Here is a 22,114-nt window from a genome sequence, read left to right as displayed (position 1 = left end):
CATTAGTATTTTGTTTACATTGTTCTATTTACAACATGGACACACATGACAGGAAAATTGAGGACTTCATGTCGTTTTAAAATCAAAGTAAAAAAGCAAGTAAGTGGAGACATCTAGAGACTATTTAGAGGGGAGGAGGATGAAAAAGATACAAAGACAGCAGAATACATAAGGAAGTCAAGAGGAAGACGAAGAGGTGGACAAACAGAACAAGCACGACCGATGACAGGACAAAGAACGTCTTCAAGCGGATGAAATACAAATGTCACAAGAACAGGGACATGTGAGACTGCAGTTAGCACGTGACGTGAGAGGCAGTAAAGGATGGGCATGTAACAGCGTGGGCTAGAACATTAATATTGAAATAATAATGAAAAAAAAAAGATATATCACAAATATTTTTCCTCTCCAGACCCTGTTCATAGCTTTTGTCGCGCCTGCAGGCCCACCCGTCATCCCCGACAGCTGAAAGTGTTATAGATGATGATGATAATGATGATGATTCAAGTATAATAGTCTGTGTTTTCAGCAGGGTGGGGTCGGGCTGTGCAAGTATGCTCGGAGCTCACAGAGAAAGGAAGATCATGCGGCTTTTCTCATCACCACGCAGGATTTGCAAACATGTTTGCATGTTGGTTGGATGTTAAGTCCTCAACAGCTTTGAAAGGTTAAGTGATAGCATTTCTTTCGTTTCCTTTTAAATTTACATTGCTGCATTGTCCATGTGTGAGGCTTTGGTAAGCTTGTGAGCAAACTATTTGCTAGAACACCAACTGTGGTTGCAGTTTGCAACTTTGACTGGACTTTACTGCTGGAACAACGGAGGAAAGTACAGTTCATGCAAGCTGGTTGGTTTGACAAACTGTCCAACTCGTGTCCATGAGATTTTTATGTCCCATGTCCACGAGCACATGCCCTTCTGAAATGTCCATTAGCAAGATACCGAATCCCTACATACCCCAAAGATACTCTTCCAGCTCGCCCTGTACTTTGATCTCCTTGACGGGGGTTCAAGAAAAGAGAATTTCACTGTGGGGATCAGTGTCACTTTGACACATTATTATTCATTGTAGAAGTCGTGGGGTTCACCTTTGTTGTCGGAACTAAGTCACTTTTCACCCTTCTTACACCTTTCACCCATCTTCATTAAGAATGAACAGACATGGCGGTCAAAATACAAAGCTGAAATAACGCGGACGGACATAAGATCACTGAAAGAAAAGAACATAAACAATCCTTCATTTAAGCTTCACAGAATAGCAAAAAAGAAAAAGAAAAAAAAGCCAATGGTTGTTGTCTCAGTTGGCTAAAACCTACCTAATCTACCTTTTTTCCATCCACACACTCAATCTAAAGCTGCACCCTGATCTAAAACACACCGAGCACACACACATCCATGCATTCTGCATACACAGATAGCTCAATTATAAAAGGCCACATACAGATTGTGAGTCACTCACACCCAAAGTTAACCCATGCACCTCAACATCTAGCTCAGACCTAAGACTTGCAGAAGAGGAGCACTGAGTGGATTCTGGAAATCCTACCTGAACCGTGTCATTTAAAAACGGCGTTTGCGGCATATGTTCGAAATTATCCGACAAAGTGTAGCACTAAAAATGGCAATCAAGCGATGAGTACTTACTACTTACTAAATATATGACGGATGCAGAATTGAGATATGGAACTGATGAAGCAGGTAATCATGGATGAGTAATGTTCTGAGTCATCCCTGATCACCTGACTGGCTCAGCTCTGCGTGTCCACCGCGTCCTCGGTTGCTGTCATTATTCTATCTTTTGATGGACCCATGATCACCCTCTTCACACTAATAAGCCAGACACAGTTGAGTTATTCTCCACCAGAGGAGGCGACCGGAACGCAGGTTGGTACTATCATGTGAAAAGGGGAAAACGGAATTGTTAGTTTGAAAACAAGACCCCCGTCAATACTGTGGATAATGCAAAAAAAAAAAAAAAAAAGCGCAGGCCTGTGCAGACTTACAATGACCGCTGCTGTCAGTATCAATATGAAGCACAGAGTTAGCTTAGAGAAAGGAATGCACATCTACCTTCATGCCATCACAACACTGATAGATGAAATAAATTAAAAATAAAATAAAAGTTAAAAAGCTTTGTCATTAAAATGTAATAATAGTAATAAATAGATTTGTCCTCTATTTACAGTTTGCCAGAGCAGTGTTGAAGCACAGTTTGCAATTAAAAACACTAAATCCCAAATATTTCAAAAGTTCTGTTTGTTTTTCTTGTTTTGTTCTGAGGATGAGGGGTTGGCGCACAGGATTTTCCCCTCTCCATCATCCTTCCACCGCGCAAGGAAGGCAGGAAGACAACGGAGAACATGCAGGAGAGAAGACACACGTGAACCAACAATGTCCTCCAATGTGTCTTTCCTGTTGACTTTCCAATTTGGTGTTGTATTGCTGTAGCTGCGGTTGTTGTTAGAGTCTTTTCGTTAAATTTGCCTCAGTGCACACACACACGCATACACCCACACACACATATTCACACACACACACGTTTTGAGCACCCAATGCCTTGCTCTGTCCCCCACACCATGCATTGTGTATCCTTCTAGAGCTTCTTGCTCGCTCTGAATAACAGTTGCCTCTCGACCTAAGAGCAGCTTTCTCTCAAAGCTTTTATAAAACCAATCCTAGAGCTGAGTCCTTGGGGAAACTTCTTCCTCGTCCCTCTTGGCCATTCAAAACACTAATTCATCTTCTTCTCGATTTTCAAGGAGCCATTGCCTTTGTGTTTCCCATTGGCCATGCTCTCGCTATGGCAGTGTCCGTTGGCCATGCTACCATCATCCCTGGTGAGGCCACCTCCTCTGCTTTGGTCCCCGGCGTTCCCCCTCAGCAATCGGACCAACCGTTGCAGAGCAAAGAAGCCCAGAGCCAGAGCAGCCACGATGGTGAAAATCACATCCAGCAGGAAGTACTGGTAGGGGGACACCTCGTATACGGCAGAGCGCAGGTGGTTGGCACCGTGGTGACGGAGGATGTAGCTGATCCAGTAGACGGCCCTGGTCACAGGGTGGCCTGGCTGGTCTTTGTGAATGTTGGAGAGAAGACGTGCTTGCTGGCGGTACCTGTGTGGAGAGAGACGGGGGTTGGAAACAGAGACAAGGACACAAGTCTTTATGGGCAGCTTGTGAGAGACGTATGAGAGTAAATCCTAAATGCACCAAAGAGAGATAAAGATGGTGAGTATTGTACGTTGAAAACACAGTGTGCTCATTCCATATATGGTCACCAGATGGCACTGATACACAATAACACTAATATAGAAAGAGTTTGTGTGTGACCGTGCATGCAAGGAAATCTAACCTGGTGTCTGTGATGACGCTGGTCAGGGCTGTGTAGAGGTCATCCTCGCTCATGTACTTCCAGTGCAGCATGATACCCATACCTTTGGCGGCCACACGAGTCATGCTGTCATAGTGGTCTCCGAACAGGGGCACGCCGACTACCGGCACCCCATGGTACATGGCCTCGTAGATGCTGTTCAGGCCGCCGTGGCTCAGGAAGGCCCTGGTGTTGGCGTGGCCTGGAAAACAGGAGCGATGAGGGACGTTATTTTGCATGTTAGCTGTTATGTTCATTAGTCTTTTCTCGACAGGGCATTAATTTTGCTGGGTTGGTTTTTCTACATTATTTGCAATTTGTACAGTCGATCCGACAAACTGCTGCACGCTCAGCAGAATCTCACTGTCGCATGAAGGCGGGGGGAGGCCAGTTTACAGTTTTACATCTGTGTGTGTGTAAGTGCATCATTTCAACAGTGTAATTAACAAAAACCTCAGTGAGTGTTTTTATGAAGGGAGAAATTTCTCTACGCACACTTGACCATTTTAAAAAGATGTAGTTCACCTACAACTTGCTGTGTTTCGACTTAGACTTAGACTTAGAACAAGATGTTCTAAGTCAATCCTCAATACTCATCTGCACAGAACAACAGCAATGCTCACAAAAATTCACATTTCAATCATATTCTTTCCTCTTTATAGATACAGACTGTTGGTGGGCACACTTCGGCTAAAACTAGCCCACAAAGTCAGTAGCTTGTTGTTGGTAAATGTCATTTTATTTGGATGGAGACGGTGACGCTGTTTTATTTTTTTTCTCAGCCAGAAAGACAACTTCTGAAGCCACTGTGTAGTCATTTCATTTAATTGTATTTTATGGAACAAAATGACGGCCTTTAAAGACAATAATGACATGACTGAATAGAAAACCTTGCCTAAATCAACAAGTACGCCCTATATTAAAGACTATTTTCATTTTCAGTATTAAGCCATCAACATTTAATGCCAGTAGCGCAACAGGTCAGAGGAAAGATTTTATGTTTTATTTCAGTACTTGCAGTCTAGAGTAACTGAGGTGCTATTGCACCATCGCAGAATATAATCCTAGCTAGGGGTGGCCGGTATACCGGCCATGTCTTGATATTAATATTTGCAGAGTAAAATAATGTACTTCACTTCACTGCAATATCATATAGCATATAATGAATTATGGGCTTTCTGCCAAAGTTCATTATGTGACATTTTGTTTTGACATTTTGTCATTTTGTTGACACCCTATGTAAATGTACCTGCTATAGCCCTGTGATGCACTGTTGACTGTTGTACTTACATATGTATATATATATACTTTGGGCTTTGGCTTCTGAGATGCCTAACCCTGCCCTTTGTCTACCTCTGAGAAAGAGTCACGTTACATTTAATATTTAACCCACATTATGGAGTAGGTTGCCATCCATTTTTTGAATCATGTTTTTCTTTCCTGCAATGTGTTGCCTTACATTGTTAATAGAGTGAAAACAACAGCAAAACAATACAGTGATATAAATTTTAGGTCATATCGCCCACCCTTTATGCTTGCTGTCAGTATCTGCTGTCATAATGTACGTATAACACTGGCATACAAGTCTTTCTCGACACGTACAGAGCAGCTTATGCATTCACATTCTACCCACTGCTGCGGTTAATTAGGAGGTAAAGGAGGAACCCAACCACCATTCTTGACAAATTGTTTTCAAGCATCTTGGTTCACAAGGGCTGTGGCGTCCTCTCAATGTACTCACCTAATAAGTCATTCTGGGGCATCCAGTCAACAAGCTTGGTGTTGTTGCCGAGGTTACTTGGTGGGACTCCAGAGAATCTACAGAAGGAAATAATGAAGGAAGGAAGTGGAAATGCATCATTGAGGTACTGGAGTTTATCTCACGTTTAAGCAGATCGTGGTGTTATCACAATGTGTGAACACCAAGACAATCCTTGATTTTCATCATGGAAAAAACAGTTATATTTCACTTCACTTACATATAGTCAGAGTTGCCAGTCACATTGCTTTTCATATCTCTTCTAATGTGTCAATACCTAATAATAGAGCAGTGCACACATAAAGCTTGGATTTGCAGTGGATCCTCTCTTACGGGACATACAGCACAGTCTAACCACAATATGAACGCTGAATTCATGCTTTTTTCTGAGCAGTGTGGTTTCAGGTCAGCATTCCGTTGCTGCGAGCAGCCGCTAAGGGCATCAGCTCCATGTAGTCTGATCTGCAAATGTTTACAGACAACTTATCTACTCCTTGAACACCCTTCTGGACTTTTATCAAGGGTTTCCCTGGATTTTTTTTTTTTTTTTTTTTTTTTAGATGAAGGTGGAGAACATGCATGGCGTGCGCAGTGTAAACAGTTTGTGCGCACACCTTTAGAGTGCTGTGTGCTTAAGTGAAAAGAAAACCACGATTTTACTTTTTCTTATCAACTCAAGGGCAAACAGAGACAAGGGTCAGAAAAGGACAGAAGGGCACAGAGCCTGATGGAAAAGGTGAAGACAAGAATGATGAAGGAAAAGAGCTTTTCAATGTGACCTATGAAGAGATTAACAGGCGGGTCGCATGATACGGAGGCTAATGAAGAAAAAAAAAAAGCTAGATTTTGACAAAAATAAATAGCAGAAGCACTAAAACCCAGTAAAAAGAGGTGGTTATGTGCCAGACTATTTCTCGGCTGGGTTTAGTACCTTTCAGGACTCTCCTAAGGTTGTCTGGCAACCTCATGGTCTCCACAAGACTCCAGGAAGCTACTACAGAGAGTGTGAATCAGTGTATTTCCTAAAATTCCTTTAATTGAGCTTTTCTGCTATCGCCATTCTCAGAAACAGTTGGGCTAACTGTCAGATATTCACTCTTTGAGTCTTGTGCTTGCTACACACAGCTGTGCACCCTTGCGTGCATAGCGAGGGCAGAAGATGTGCATATAGTGTGAACAAGAGATACCGCACATACAGGAGCTTCAATGAACCAATTGAGTTATATGACGCAGAAAGTGAACAAAGGGGAATTCAATGTCGACCTCTTTGTTCCCGAAATTAAAAGCAAAGAAGCAGAAGGCCTTCGCTTGTTCACCCGCAGACGTTTAGGTTCCAGCCCTTTGTCCTTCTCGGGCTGCTTGTGAATGTGCACAGTATTGCGTGTGTGTCTGTGGTCGTGTGTGCGGAAGCATTTCCCAACAAATGCAGCACACAATGCATATGCATTCTGCATTACGACCCCCATCCGTCCATCTCTGTCTCCTTCCCTCCCTAACTCAAACTCTTTCATCTCTCTTTCTGCCTTCAACAAAGCACCAATTCACTGTCCTGCCAATCAAAGCCTACATTCATGCGGCCAATTATCAATGACACGATTCATTTGGCTTGGTCCCCGTCCCTCTAATCGGCCTTCTTTCTTTTCCATCGTCTTAATTCAGATAACCGTTCAATGTCCAAAGTCTTGGGGCTTACATGATTCTCCTGCTTATGGCTACAAATTTCACACCAGCGTCTCACTACACCTGTGGACCTCCATATCTCACTGTTAAAAGTCATCGCTGGAATGCGTTTTGTTTACCTTTCTCATTTTCCGCACCAAAATGTCACACTAAAATGACAACTTATCATACATTATTCCTAGCACATGTTGCATACCAGGACAAATCCAGTACCCCATGTTACGCCGTACAGTACCCTTTACCCAAGCCCTGCAAAGCCTTATGAGCAAACACTGCGACCACTATTAGATCATCTTCGATATCCGTCCAGCTCCTCGTCTGACCTCCAGCCAATAAAATTTATTGAATTTTCCATCCAGTGGTTAGTGTCTGTTGCTGAACTCTGCTTCCAGCATGCACCAGTCAGCGGCTAAGGGTGCTGTAAACCTTTACCTCAGCCTTATAGACTATGTAATACATATTCTTTTTCCATGTGATAAGCAAAAAGGTGCGGCCCTGATAACCGAGGGCAATAAGCTGTCATATACCTAAACTACTCCTGTGTTAAGGAAGGAATCAAAATGTCGGTATGAGGCTTTACTAAACACATGGAAATACCACAGTATACAGACCATATAGAACAGTACGAGTGTGTGACTGCTTTGCTTTGGTTGTGGAAAGGGGTCATACAAACTCACTTCCCTCCCTCTTTCCAAAGGTAGATTCATATTCCAGTTACTGTAAGAGAGCTATCTGCCTTGTTGAGTAAATCTATGTCATCTGTGTAACCTTTACAAGACAAACTGAATTTCGTCCTCGGGTTTATGATTCATGTCGACCTCACATTACCTAATTTATTCCATATTTTTCTGAAACTAGAATTACCGCCTCATGGTTGAGTGCCTCCACCAACCAATCAAGTTGCATTTACATCTATGTCTGTCCAGACTCCTGTGATATATGTAATGAAGACTTTGAAGGGATTAACTAAAAGGGATTAAGTGTAGTTTTTTTGGTGAAATGGAAGTTGTCACTTTCACGATGACGAGTATTATTCCAGTGAGAAACGTCTTGTCTTCATAAAACAAGGATGCTTCGTACACATCTTCAACCCAGCAGCACAGAAGAGCTATACAATCAGTACAGTTACGTGGATGTCCAAGATTAGTGTCACCGGTTCAATATCCGACCAAATGTGAAATATGGACACAATCTGCCTTCTGTTCCTGAGTTGTGGTGTTGAATAAAGGCCAGAAAAGTGTTTTTGCAGAACATTATGATGTCACAGTGAAGTTGACCTTTGACCTATTGGATAGAAAGTGTCATCAGCTCATCATTTTGTCCTATGAGACATCTGTCTGCAATTTTGTCAAAATTAGCGTATTAATTATGGAGTTATTGCCAAAAATGTGTTGACCGCCAAAATCTAAAGATCTCAGCCAGGAGTCCAAGTGAACATTTGTGCCAAATCTGACGAATTTCCTTCAAGGCGTTCCCGAGACATCGCTCACGAAATACGTATGTACAGATGGACGGACGGCCAACCTCAACACAGTCTCTATTTTCTCTCCTACCTTCTCCCTGCTCTGATCTCACATCCTCCCTCTGACGCCTCTCTTTTGAACTCAGATGAGCGATTTGTCTTTTAATGGATAACTATGAACTTCCCTCTTGCACTTCTACTTGCTGTTGGTTATTTGTCATGTGTGGAGTCTAGAAACATAATGTCAGTAAATTACTTCACTCATTACTATTCACTCTAGAGTGAATAGTAACTTTTACACTTTCATCTTAAGTCCTTGTTAAACACCTTGAAGTGGCTAAAAGGCACCTTTGCATGTCACACACAGTTCAAGAAGGAAACGTAGTGGCACAAAATTACGTTTCCATAATTGTGAAAGTGAGAGGAAATAAAAAACACTAAAATAAACAATGAGAAAACATCTTGGAAACGGACCACAGCAAAACTGGAACAGACATCTACAACCCACCCATGTCATTTTAAAACTGTAATTATCTGGCACAGACACACCTAATGAAAGGTTGCTCCACCATTCTGCCAGGTATGACATTATAGTAAATTGTGCAGTGTGTTTGTTTGTGCAAGTGAAGACCTTTTCCATCGTCTGCACACAGGCACAAGCTCAAACATTAACCCAGCTTCATCTATAGAAAACTCAGGTCCGGGTGACCTGGCTCTAGGAACATGTGTATATGTAAGACCAAGGCATTGTTCCTGCAATCTAATGCACTAATGCACTGATTGGGATATACCAAAATAGACATTTGTTTATAAATAGCATTTTATTTCCTGATAAGGATTAGGAAATCTCCCGCTCAGTCAATTTGGATGTCTAATTAATTCTTTGCCATGCACCAGATAAAAACTTGCACAAACACAATGAGTTGTGAAAGACTGTTGAATGATGTGAGTGCAGTCAATGACCTCAGTCACTGTGATGAAAGTTAGGGATTAACAGGTTCACGGATAGAATTTTAAAGCACCGTGAAACTGGCATCCCAGGTTTTTTTTTTTTTTTAATCATTCATTTTCAAAATCAATGGGTCGTTGCTCTGGGAGAGATTACATTTTAGTCACATCTATCGATTTTAATGGGCAAGCACAAACATTTTCTGATAAGGCTGTGAAGGACTGGACCCTAAACACATGTATGTATGCATTTGTATAGTGTAACACAGTCACAGACACATGCATGCACACACACTGCAGCAGTTTAAATTTCTATTGCACACATATTTCACCTGTCCTATGGCTGCAGCAAACGACCCATGATTCACTGTTGTTCGACCACTGTGGCTAACAGGGACACCACATAGCCCGGGCATGCAGCGACTGTCTGACCAACTGGATGACTTCATATAACACCCGCATGAAAATGTGAGGTTAATTATGGACTTTAGTCTCAGGACATAGATTGTCACCGATGTGTTGTCTTTGTTTAACGGGGTCCATATAAAACTATGAATGAAATTTCTGTTACTTATGATACACTCAGTCTAGAGCCCCCTGCTGAGTGGAGGAAAGCCAGTAAGTTTCATCTGACAATCCTGCTCACATCTGTCACAGCGACAGAGGTGTGAGAAAACAAATACTAAAGGCTGACATTTGCCTTCTAAATCAACACTTGAATGCTACACAGCTTTCTTTTGTTTTTGTTCTATTCATTCTGTTTAAACCCAGTATTTAAAGATAGATGTAAACATTTCCACAATTCACAACACGCTTTTATCGAACAAATTATTCTGCTTCAGTCCATATTTGTTGGCCTTTCAAAAACAGCATTTTCACTGAGGTCAAAAGACTGTCTGCACTCCTGCTTGCTGCACACAAAGCACCTGTATTAATGGACCGGTCTAGCAGCAATAAGCCCAAGGGTGCGATTATTCTTTCATGATTATTTTATGCTCTGATTGGATTAGCCTGCTACCCAAATGTATTTACATGACAAAAGTGACCAGTTGTATTCATTACGTTCTTTGATCCGATGAGTAGTATTTCTTTTTTGGGGGTGGGAGGGGGGGTGATGTCATAAAGTATGATGACTGACATTCGAAGTTTCATTCGAAAACCTCAACAGAAGCTTTAAAAAGTCATTTGGTGCAGCCTAAACAGATACCTTACCTCCAGACGACACGCTGGGGCAGCCTGGCAAGGGCACCCGCCAGTTTGTGAGCAATATCCTGGGAAAGGTACTTGACCCCAGCTCCAAACGACACCACCACAAAGCCGTGCTCCGCTGTGTCATTCACCCATGCCTCAAAATCCTGCCAGGATATGAGAGACAGACAGCGAGAGCTAAAAATACACATTTTTAATACAGTGCAACACTACGATGCTGTGTTTGATTCAGATTTTATTTCCACTTTTTCACCTTTCATAGTAGATTCATTTATGTGTTTTAAAAGCATTAAAATGACCAATATTGGAGATCAATATTGGAGAACTGTGTAAAAAGCAGGTAACAACTCATTTGTAATTAATGCAATTGAGTGAGATAAATACCTGACAACAGACCTTTCACAGGAACTTTGAACACTGTGGTGTTGTGTCATAGTAGATATGATTACATACTGAACAGAGTAACTCAATTTCTGAGCACATAAACACTTAAGAGTTTTAGCAATGTTGTAAAATATACTGTTCCCTTTGAACTGCAGGTACAGATGTGCTGAGCATCCATTTTGCAGCATGGTGGCATAATACATCATCATTGCATATTATGACATTAATGAGCTAGAAGGGCAGTGGGAGAGCGTGGACCTTCACCAAGGCCAACAGTCCACCCTTCTTCATATGAAAGTGCAAACTTCACAGTCAATTAAGTTGTTTATTGCAGACAATTCACATTTGGATGTGAGTAACAGTATAATTATTTGCATGATAAGTGTGTATTTACATTTCAATAGCCACACTTTACTTTGAGGGGTTACAAAAACCATAGTTGGTACAATTGTACCAGTTCTCCCTTGAAACTACTGGCTCGAGTGCTCCATAACGGCTGCTTCCTGTATGAAGTTTGAACTACACGTGTCGGCTTCCCCAGAGTATTACCGGTACCTGTAAATGTGCATGGTGAAATGCAGTCGTCCTATTTCTACAATTAACCATGTTTTGTCACTACTGAACTTTATTGCCATCTATTGGATTTTAAGGTGTACAGCATTTACCCTGCTGGGGCAAATGTCCTACCTTGCAATGGTAAAAAAAGTGAAAAACAATTAATTTATCCGCCACATGATTCAGACCAACATTTAATAGCTTCTTTACTCACTCACGCTACACCCTTACACCAAGATTCATGGAAATAGGGCCCGTAGTATTTCTGCAATCGTGCTGACAAAGGGACAAACAAACCAACAAACTGGACCGAAAACATAACCTCCTTTGTGGAGGTAATAATGCTGAAAGTCCACAGAATCCCTAAGTTTAATGGACTGGTATCATTTTCCTAGTGATTTTACATCTAGATGGTATCATTTTACCACTTACTGTGCCTGCGAGGTACTACAATTTCCTGGTTGTGACTTCTTTCTTCCCTTGTAAACGTGACAGGAATTGTAATCTCTTCTCAATTGCTGCCAATTTACTTCAAAATATACCACTAAATATAAGGTTGGCGAGTAGTACCTCAAGAGATCCTCATTTCACTCTGGTTTTGAACAACACTGTGTATGCATTACCTTGATAAATCAATGGAAACTATACAAATTCAGGCCTACTGTGGCTTCGCCATATACTTAATTGTGTCTGTAGGGACACTAACTCACGGCACTGCAGGTTTACAATAATTTACAAAGCACCATAAAACTACACAAAATCAATAGAGCAGCCAGCCGACAGATGCAACACAAATCACTCTACATACTGATAATAAAGTCCACCCTAAAACGTCTGATCTTCTCATCTAATCCATGCGCTCACAACACCCTTCCATCGTTTAAGTTGACCTAAATCAGAGCAAACTTATGTAAGGAAGTTTCAGTTTTATGTGCCAAGTTTTGAGTTAGTTTCTGCTGCCAACTCTACACAATGGAGGTGAAAGGAACTCTTCACCAGCACGTCTCTCTAAAAACAACATCCCAGCTACTTTGGGTAATGACAGCTATCTGTTTTCTACAGAATGAACAGCCTCAACTCAAGTCACCCAACTTAAGTATAAGCAGAGGTGGAGGTATGAACTCGTGAGCATGTTAAATTAGAGTATAATTACCTTGAAGACGCTTCTATTGTTTAGACACAATAGCAGAGCTCGCAGTCATCATTACTACTTGGATGATGACATGAAGAGTAGTCTGAAACAAGTAAATATGATAACATCTCTGTACGATCTCTAAACGTGGATTATCTCATTTCCTACTATGACATAATTTCCTAAACAAAGTTAAAGGGTCAGGGAAGAAAACTGCACTGATATCTAATTAGAAGAAGACCCGATTAAGCACTTAATGACATGATGAATTTAAATTCTGCCACCTATTTTAAACACTATCTGTATCCACTGGTATACGCTTTGGTCTGTCAACAAAAGATGTAGAATGTCGGCACTGTGGTTACATCAAAAGACAAGAAGGAGGCCTGACAGCTACTCTGAGGCAGTGAAAACTAGAGACAAGACATTCCTTTGGAAAAAATGAAAACAGCGGTGTCCTCCTCCTCCTCCGGGGCTTTGTTCCTGGAGGCAGGAGATCCGTTTCACTCAAAAGGGTTACCAATATAGTAATAAACAGTGAGGTTCTGCAGTTCAGAATGGTGTTTATTTTTGTGTGCTTGGGCGTGTGTGCACGTGTGGCAGCAGTGTATAACAAAATACTGTATATCTGAGAATGGAAAGTAAAGATGAACGCACTGATGGAGTGCGTGGAGGGAGCAGCCATGTTGGAGTGAGAGAAGTCGAGGACAAGTAGAGGGAGGGAGGCTAATGGTCCAGCTGCGGTAGCTAAGACCCGCCCTGTCACAGAGCAACCTCAGGGGCACACTGGGCTCTACTGTCCCCACAACGCCGCCTCAGTGACCCCATAAAAGAGTCTCAGTGTCCCCAGAGCTCTGCCCGGAACAATGGCCTCGTTCTCCCTCCAATTCCATTATAACTCCCTCCACACAACACGGCACAATGCTCCCTATTGGCTGGAGCGGCATTGCAAAACCCCCCGCAGTAGATGCCGACGGCCCGCGCTCTCGGCGTCCGAACGCTGGACTAACCCCCGTCACCGCCCGCCTCTGCTCTCCGTGACTCCCCTCCCTCTTCGCTCAAAATCTACCGTGCCCATTCAACCCAAACCCGTCCTCACCCCAGCAGCGTCTATAAAGGGCGGCTTTGTAGCAGCATGTGATAATAAGGGATACCAAGTGATAGCAGAGACAATGGGTGCAAGCAAGGGTAGATACAAAAAAAAATACTGACACAAGGAAGATAACCCACAGAGGAGAGAAACCAGAGAGACGGGCTGCCAATGAATAGAGGTGTGTGTATTTCCTGCATGTCACCTGACAATGAGCCACATACTTTTCCTTCACTTCATGCTGCAGCCAAGGTGAGACACGTGACAGCTTAATTTCACCCATTAACAATAATTCACCAAGGGCAGAGCCCAAACTGTCCAGATGTAGAGGGTAAAAGCATTTGGAAATGCTCGGCCTGCACTCAACAAAAGGATAAACTTGTGCATAACAGTCTGGCTTTCCTGATGTCAGAGTCAAACTCTGGTGCCATGAATTAGCCATTGTCCTGCGGTGCTTTTGTCACCAACAGCACAGAGGCCTCATTTCCTGTCCCAGCACTCATAGCAGTGAATTTTACTAAGTACTGTGAGAGGATATAAGTTCATCAACCATCAGACATGTTCCTATAAGGTTTATACCACAGTGACTATCCCCTTAACATCTCTGGGTGTTGTGGACCATTAGGACCACGGGTGATGTTTCATATCATATGAGTGATTTATAACTCCATGATGAAGTATCTGATTAAATTTCTCGCTTGGTTGGGCAAAGAATGTGCTAACTTAACGTAGTACACATCAATAACATGGCAGAAAATGACATACGCTGGAGTGGATTCTCAAAAGTGAAACACAGCACTGGCCCTCTTGTGCAGGAGACCATACAAACTACAAAACCTGCATGCCAGCTGTCTGTGTGTCTCAGTACTGACCTGTGGCAGTGGGTTGGGGGGCTTGGTAAGGATGCCTCCTATGTACACCACGTTTGGCAGGGTGGGCCTGGGGAACTCCAGGGCCATGTCAGTGCATAGCATCCACAGCCGGCTGCCCTGCACCAAGTCAGCCATGGCCACTTGAGGCTTCACCCCATGTTTCTTCATAATCCGGTCATACTTGGGTAACGCAATATAATGGACTCCAAAGCGTTGCACCAGGTAAACCGCTGTGTTGGTGATCCTCTGCACCAGAGACATGTGGTCTGTCAGCAATGTGTTGAATTCGGGCACGTATGAGAGCGGAGCCGGGGCACCCACCTCTGCAGGGTACCACAGGCCTGTGCTGAACACAGCATATTGCACACCGAGGATATGAGCGAGCACAAAACCGCACATCTCGTTAGGGTCCACGAGCAGCAGGTCAAACTTGGCCTCCCTGAGGCGGGTCATCACCTCGACATTGCCAACAACAGCATCGCAGTTCTGAGAGTAGTGGTCAAGAATGTCAAACAGTTCCAGAAATGTCAGGCGGCCTGAGAAGATGTTGCTGACTTTGGACTGGAGGAAATTGTCCGCCGTGCTGCTGTTAAAGATCCCTGGGTAGTGCTGTAAGTGGTAGTGAGGGGAGAGGGGCACCTCACGACCCTTTGAAATGAGGAAATGGGTCTCGTGGCCCTCCTGGTGCAGCGCTGTGGCCAGCGTTTTGAAGATGTAGAGGTGCGATTCGAACATGATGGGCGGGACCACGATCACTTTAGCGGCCCGTGATGCACTGGGACTCCAGCTGAGGAGGCCAAGGAGGAGGAGTAGTGACGAGGGTAGTAGCATGGCTGAAATTAAAAAGAAATGAATAATGTTAACACCTGATATCAAATGAAACAGAGGGCAGTCGTCAAAAAGCACAGCCATAACAGAACGGCTTACTAAATGTGTCTAGTTTGTCATCTTAAACTTTCATCTACTACGTGAACCATTACTCTGGTCCACCTCACATTATATTGTCCTGAATTGTTTCCAAGAGACAATAAAACTTATCTCTGTGATCTTGTTGTATATCGTCAGTGATGTACTAATTAGCTTGTGCCCTTTGTCTACATATTTCGATTCCACCGTTTTCTCTTTCCTCGCTCTGTGCACAACCGTCACCGACACGGCGTGGGTCGCACCAACGTCACTCTAAGCCTCCACTTGCTCTATTCACCAACACAAAGAGCCATTATCATGCCACCATGTCATACCCTGTGCCCTATATGCTAACAATCATTCTCCCTCTCGCTCGGATTAATCATCAGCACTGGAAACCGCTTCATGGACAGGCATCACTTATCCAGGTTTTCCGAATACACAATGACTAACCCATGCTCTCCTTCCACAGGTTGTTACACCTTAGGGAACTTGCTGACCCTTGGAGGAATATATATGAAGGACATAGTAAAAAGTGTGATCGTGGCTTTGGACTAGGAGCTAAGTGAGCAACAAAATCCACAGCCAAAAGAAGCGCTCCTGGGCCGCAAAATGAGCCGTCCACATTTTTAACTTGATGAAAACAACATCACACAGCGTGGCAGCAGATAAATAAACACACACAGCTATCTAAATACAGCATCGCGTGCAGATAATCGGTTCATACCTTCTGATGTGGCCGGTAAGCAAATAAAGCAAGAGGGTTAGCAAGGAGCAAATAAATAAAACAGGACAGGATCAAGGCTTAAACCCAGCCTGGTCAGCTGAGTGTTCCCTGTGTGGAGTTGACGTGCTATTGTGCTTGCATGGTTTTCACAGTGAAAAGATCTGAAGGCGGGCAGGAAAGTGCCTGTAGGTGTGGATGTGGTTGTCAGTGTGACAGTCAGCAGCACCCTGCGATCCTGAACAGCATAATCGGTAATTTTCTAAATGCACCTCATGCATTGCACTTTGTCTTCAATGATGTCATTACTGTTCTGGTCGGAGTCTATATCAAATGGCGTGGCCCATATTGTTTGTGCTGACCATCTCCCGATAGCATCTGAGCAGGATCATATAGTGCATCAGCCACCTGTTTGTCCACAATATGAGGTTTCTCCCTGCAAACAGCTGGGGCCTGGTGGGAAGGGGACTCAAGGTGGCAGCCATTTTTAGCATTGTCTGGAGGACTTTGTTACAAACGATTCTCGGCCCAGACTGTTGACGGTAGCTATGGGAACCAGCCACTGTCTACTGAGGACTGTGATCCGTCATGACTTAAGTTACTAACAACGGAGTCTGGTTACCGTGCGCACAGGCAGGGCCGAGGAAATTATCTGGATTAAGAGAATTGAAGCAGATGCAATGACAAGCTGACAAGCTGTGAAGACATAGTGGAGATGAAAAAGGCACAAAAAAGTTTGCTTTTTAAAAGACATGATATGTCTGCAGATCAGATCAGATATTTTAATATGATATTGGACATTTTAACAGCTACATTACCGAGTGTTACAAATATCTGAAATTACAGCAAGTGAAATCCACGATCAATGCCTCGACCTGCATGCACATCATATTTACATTTCTTGGGATTTACATGACTATGAGTCGCTTAACTCCAACTCATAAACATTGTAAAGAGCAAAGGTCCGTATGTAGGATTCATGGGGATTTACTGGCAGCAATATAATATAATATTCATGTTTCAAGAATCATTATCTTTTTGTTACCTTAGAATGAGCTCTTTATATCTATAGGTGGAGCCTGTCCTCTTCCACAGTCCACCATGTTGCACCTACATGTTTCTACAGTAGCCCAGAACGGACAAACCAAACACTGGCTCAAGAGAACGTCTATTGTGTTTTTCTTGCCATTCGATTCCACTAATCCTACACTTTACCCAATACTCTGCATCCACTGTTTCCCCTAAATCATGTATAATTCAGAAATACAGCAATAATAACAGATTTATGAAAATTAATTATCATTGCTTCATGACATCCAGTGAGTCATATTGTGACGATCTGATCAAAATGATCAATTTGGACACCATAACTTTGTCTTTAATTCTAATTGAACAAAAACAAAATTCTAATAAGGTTTTACACATGGGAAGAATTCTTTCTGATAACGTATATGGAGCACAAGTCATCACATTGAACATCAATTTGATTATTTTATATGATTATACAAGCTTGTGCTGTTTTTTTATTGATTTTTTTTTGGCTTGCTTTATAAAAACAGTTCAAGGTCCAACAACAGCATTTCATTTTGTCACCAGTAATGGGTAACCAACTACCACACTTAGGCTACAAAAAAAAAAAAAAAAATGCAGTAAATAATTACAAACTCCCACCATATCTCTGCTACCATCTCAAACAAACTGGCTTGTATTGCAGCTTTATGTTGTGTGTTGTTGAAAAACAAATCAATTACGGCTTCCTCAGAAAGAATCTTCATCCATTAAGAGTGACACAAGATGGTAATTGTACAGTGATTACACCTCTCTAATACCACAATCCAGACGAAGATTTTCTCAATTTAGCACAGCAGGAGGAGCAGCCGTGCTGCCTCCACGGCGGGGGTTCATTACCTCAGTGCACCCTGCTGAGAGGAGAAATGTGACTCCCAAGAACTGATATTAAGTCAAACACGAGTCAGTCCAAGCTGTTTATTTTGCCTCATATGTTTCAAAAGGAGACTGATAAAGTAATCTTTTGTTTGTTTGCCGCAAAAGAATCCAAACGGGGTCTCTTGAAGGTCGAGACGAGAATAAGCCCTTCAGTATACAGAGCGAAAGGACGCAGCTTTCAGGTCGTGTAATGCAGCCTGCTGGGAACGACAGCGTGGAGACAGATTTGTCACCTACCAGAAGCTGCGAAGTGTCATGAAATCATTAACTGTAGCATGGCATTTTTTTTGTTTTTTTATCATATCACAAGTTTTCTGATAATGAACTCTAAGATACCAACTGACAAATTGGTCTGATGGCTGCATTTCAGCGTCAACAAAATATATCTCAGCGCATGCATGTGTGAAAAGGCACATTGGCTCAAAGTCAGCAGAAGGTTAAGATAATGATGTGATATCTGTAAAAAAAAAAAAAAAAAGGAAAAAAAAGAAAGAAAGAAAGAAAAAATTGTCCTGGTGATGTTGTGAATGGAAGATGAAAGGTGGAGCCCAGAGCACTTCATACATAAGTTAAGGTAAGGTCAAGAGCGCTGGAGATTTTGGTGAAAACGGTCTCTCAGCATACTGAAGAAACTGTATATTGCATATAGATAAAGCCTGCCGGTAAATATCCTCCTCATACATTCAGGCTTCAGTGACTTAACCCACATTCAGTCAGTCAGTCCAGTGCTGACAGCCCAGACAGACATTCAGTGTCCTATTCAACCCCATTCACTTCCACCTATCAGCTCTTCTTCTCCTTCCTCTACTCTTCACATATGTCACTGCCGACTTTTGGTGATATTTCTTATCACTTTCATAATCTCAAATTACCTCAGACACACTGCAAACATGAACAGCCAGGAACAGGTCAGACCGGCTCGGCCTTTCCAAGAGTTAATAGCTGTTGTACCGGAAACAAATAAAGCAGGGGATTAGTCTATATCCTTATTTTTCTTTTCACTCTGCCATTTGGGACAAGTTCAGAATAGGTAGTACAATACAAACACCTTGTGAAGGCAGTTGACTTGACGTCCCAGTCTCATTAAACCTATGCCTCAATGCCCCCTCATGCTTGTTGTGTTGCCAAATTTGACCAATTGACCGGACTAAAACTAAAGACATTTCCTGTATATTCTTTATTTATTTAGTCAGCTAGTTATTTTAGTTGCACAGATGCACAATACCGTTTCAGTTAGTTTTCTTTTTTTCTCTAGTCTACTTTTTATTTCACTGAACTAAAAAGTTTTTTTTGTTGGTTTTAGTTTTCAGCTTAGTTTTAGTTGACTCTAATAACCTTGCAGAGGCCTGAGACAAAGCAGCAAGGTTTCAAGTAACCATCAACAGTATCTCATTAACATAATGCACTGCAAATAAAGAAGCACCAGTGAATATGAAGAGGGGAAAAAAAGAATGCAGTGGTTAAAAAAGGCATAGATATAGGCTTTAAAATGTATTTGCACCATATATTCAGCCCATGGTAATAACTCTTGTGATTACATTTTTTGTGAAATAAAGACAGCATATCTACCTATAACAATCTATGGTACCGTGCATGGTTATCAACTTCACAGCACTGGCTAGATGATGTGAAACCATCTGTTTGGAGCTGGCTTTATAATGTCCGACATCTTCTCCCACCGCAAAGGTTCACACGTGAATGCTTTTTCCTCTGCCTGGAGCCCTGTTACAGATTTTATTGTGGAGGGGAGGGGATTGTGCTGCAAATTGCAATAAAAAAACTGGCAACTTTGGGATCCAACTGATCCCCAGAGGGTAAATCCACATCCATTCACATTTTTATTGTTGTCATAATACGGCGGACAATGATCTGTGCTGTTTTCTTGCCTTTCTTAATCTGATCGTTTGCGTGGTTAGCCGTAGTGTTTCTGTTAGGCACCCTTCTTTCTGAGGGCAACATTAAGTGTGCAGCCTGCATAAGTTGAAAATAAAATGACTGAAATCAGAACTGAGGGCACGTTTTCTCAAGCATCCCTTTTATTTCTAAGGTTTTGCTTTGGGTGAAGACAAACACAGACAGACAGAGTGTTCAAGCAGGATCACAAAGGCTTGACATGAACCTCAATCCACATCCTAGTCAGTGATCTGCGATGTTGGCACGTTTGGCAGTGAAGGAGATGAAAGAAGGAGTGTCCTAGTCACTGATCTCCTTTGGATTCCTATATATATATATGTATACACAAACACACACACACACAGAATAATGTAATGCTCATTGGCAAACAAAACGTAAAGGAGAAACACTGCATTAGGTAGGGCCTCACGTGGAGCGCATTTCACATCACGAAGCGATAATAAAATGTTACAACGCCACGTCAATAATTTGGCAAGTTGGTGATGTTTTATGAAAGCGTTTGCTTGTCTGCTTAATGTACAACGAAAAGTGTGTGCGTGTGCGTGTGTGTGAGCGTGTGTGCGTGTGTGTGTCAGGGGTGATGCGCTCACCAGGACACACGCACAGAGCCATGAAGTCATTGTGACAACCCGGAGGGCAACAGTAGCATTTAAAAACGCTTGTAAACAAACGCTTTGTAAATGCTGTTAGAGAGAAACAGCAAAGTAAAACTGTGGCCTCACAAATATGCAAAAAAATACATAAAAAGTGTTGCCACAGAAGGCAAAATAACACGAGAATTAATGACGACTCGGCCGCGGTAACATTTTCGCCATGGACTTGAACGCAACAGAGCAACCTGGCTCCACCTGCGTCCTCAGGAGGTTTCAACCATCGCACCTGAGTTTCCTCAAACAGCCAGAGAGTACGAAAGAGTCCACAGCTGTTAACGGCTTTAAAGTCCTCTTTGACAGCGTGAAAACCAGAATAAGAAGTGGAGCTGTGTGGAGCGAACCAGGATGATGTGACGCTGCACCTGTTGTGTCGCGGCCTTACCTTGTCACTTGAACGTTGCTCAGGAGAGGTGGGGAGGGGGGTGAAACTGCAGCAGTAGTCCTAATTGTCTTGAACGGGCTTCAAAGTTTCGGGGAGACACAAAAAAAGTGTCGTGGACTTAAATCAAAATGGGTCCCCGGGTGGAGAAGCGGCGCAGAGCGAACATTAAACTGGCAGTGTCTCTCACAGGGGCGGTGACAGGCGGGACTAGCGCTGCGGTAAGATGTAGAGGAAGGGCGGGCCGCACCGGGGATGGGGGGGGGGGGGTGTGTGATTGTATAAAACACAGTATGGGCGGAGTTGCTGACATGCAGGTGTGTTGCCTTTGATACAGGTGACATTTTCTATGTTGATACTGTAAACTGTTGGGATGAGTGAACTGGTCAAAGGCTGGACTGATAGAGGAGACTACTTTAATTGCTGTCATGAGTCATTGTTAGATATCAGAAGGAGGATATTGCTAATGAGGAAGAGGGAAAGCTTGAATTATCATCTGATATTTTGAATAATCAGGCTTTAAAACACAATATTAACATAGTAACTGGTGAGCCGGAAGTTGCATTAGGCTACACATTGAGATATCACAATACTTTCTAATGCGACCCTGTTTCCAAACAATCTGGGACGCTGTGGAAAACATACTTAGAAACAGAATGTGATGATTTGCAAAACACTGAACGCCCACATTTAAGTGAAAACAGCACAAAGACAAAATATCAAAGGTTGAAACTGAGAAATTTCACTGTTTTTGAAAATAATTTAATGCCTTGCTTGATGTACAATTTCAGCTGCTAAACAGTTCACGGTCTCCTTTGTGGTATTTTATGTTTCATAATGCGGCAAACATTTTCAGTGGGTGACAGTTAGGACTGCAGGCAGGTTAGTTTAACACCCGGACATAGACGTTGTCTACCCCAACATGGCTCAGCATTAATGGAGCCTTCACAGATGTACAGGTGACCCATATGCTATGTGCACTGATGCTCCCCCATACCATCAAGGATGCTGGCTTTTGAACTGTGCACTCATAACTAGCTGGATCTTTAGCCTGGAGGACGCAGCGTCCATGATTTCCGAAAAGAATTTCAAATTTTACCTCATGAGACCACGGGACAGTTTTTCTCTTC

At 42.6% G+C, this 22,114-nt stretch overlaps 1 protein-coding gene across 1 annotated transcript; it reads right to left on the bottom strand.

Moving 5' to 3' along the window:
- Window positions 1–1,989: 1,989 nt before the first annotated feature.
- On the bottom strand, window positions 1,990–21,164 carry ugt8 (UDP glycosyltransferase 8). Its single transcript, XM_041933702.1, has 6 exons — window positions 20,988–21,164; window positions 14,462–15,294; window positions 10,432–10,574; window positions 5,112–5,188; window positions 3,353–3,572; window positions 1,990–3,114 (listed from the first exon to the last, which is right to left on the bottom strand). Exons 2-6 carry the CDS (start codon window positions 15,290–15,292, stop codon window positions 2,733–2,735), a joined length of 1,653 nt encoding a protein of 550 aa, XP_041789636.1. The 5' UTR covers window positions 15,293–15,294; window positions 20,988–21,164; the 3' UTR covers window positions 1,990–2,732.
- Between the last annotated feature and the right edge of the window lie 950 nt (window positions 21,165–22,114).

Source organism: Chelmon rostratus, chromosome 3 (genome assembly GCF_017976325.1).
Source record: "Chelmon rostratus isolate fCheRos1 chromosome 3, fCheRos1.pri, whole genome shotgun sequence".
Classification (NCBI taxonomy): Eukaryota; Metazoa; Chordata; class Actinopteri; order Chaetodontiformes; family Chaetodontidae; genus Chelmon; species Chelmon rostratus.
This window is presented reverse-complemented; position numbering and strand designations above follow the sequence as displayed.

Excerpts from the sequence above, each read along its gene's own strand:
- ugt8 (XM_041933702.1), bottom strand. The coding sequence starts at position 15,292 with ATGCTACTACCCTCGTCACTACTCCTCCTCCTTGGCCTCCTCAGCTGG. Across the intron at positions 3,573-5,111 it reads GCCCCAGAATGACTTATTAG|GCCACGCCAACACCAGGGCC; the intron begins GTGAGTACATTG and ends CCTGTTTTCCAG. Across the intron at positions 3,115-3,352 it reads AGCGTCATCACAGACACCAG|GTACCGCCAGCAAGCACGTC; the intron begins GTTAGATTTCCT and ends CTCTCCACACAG.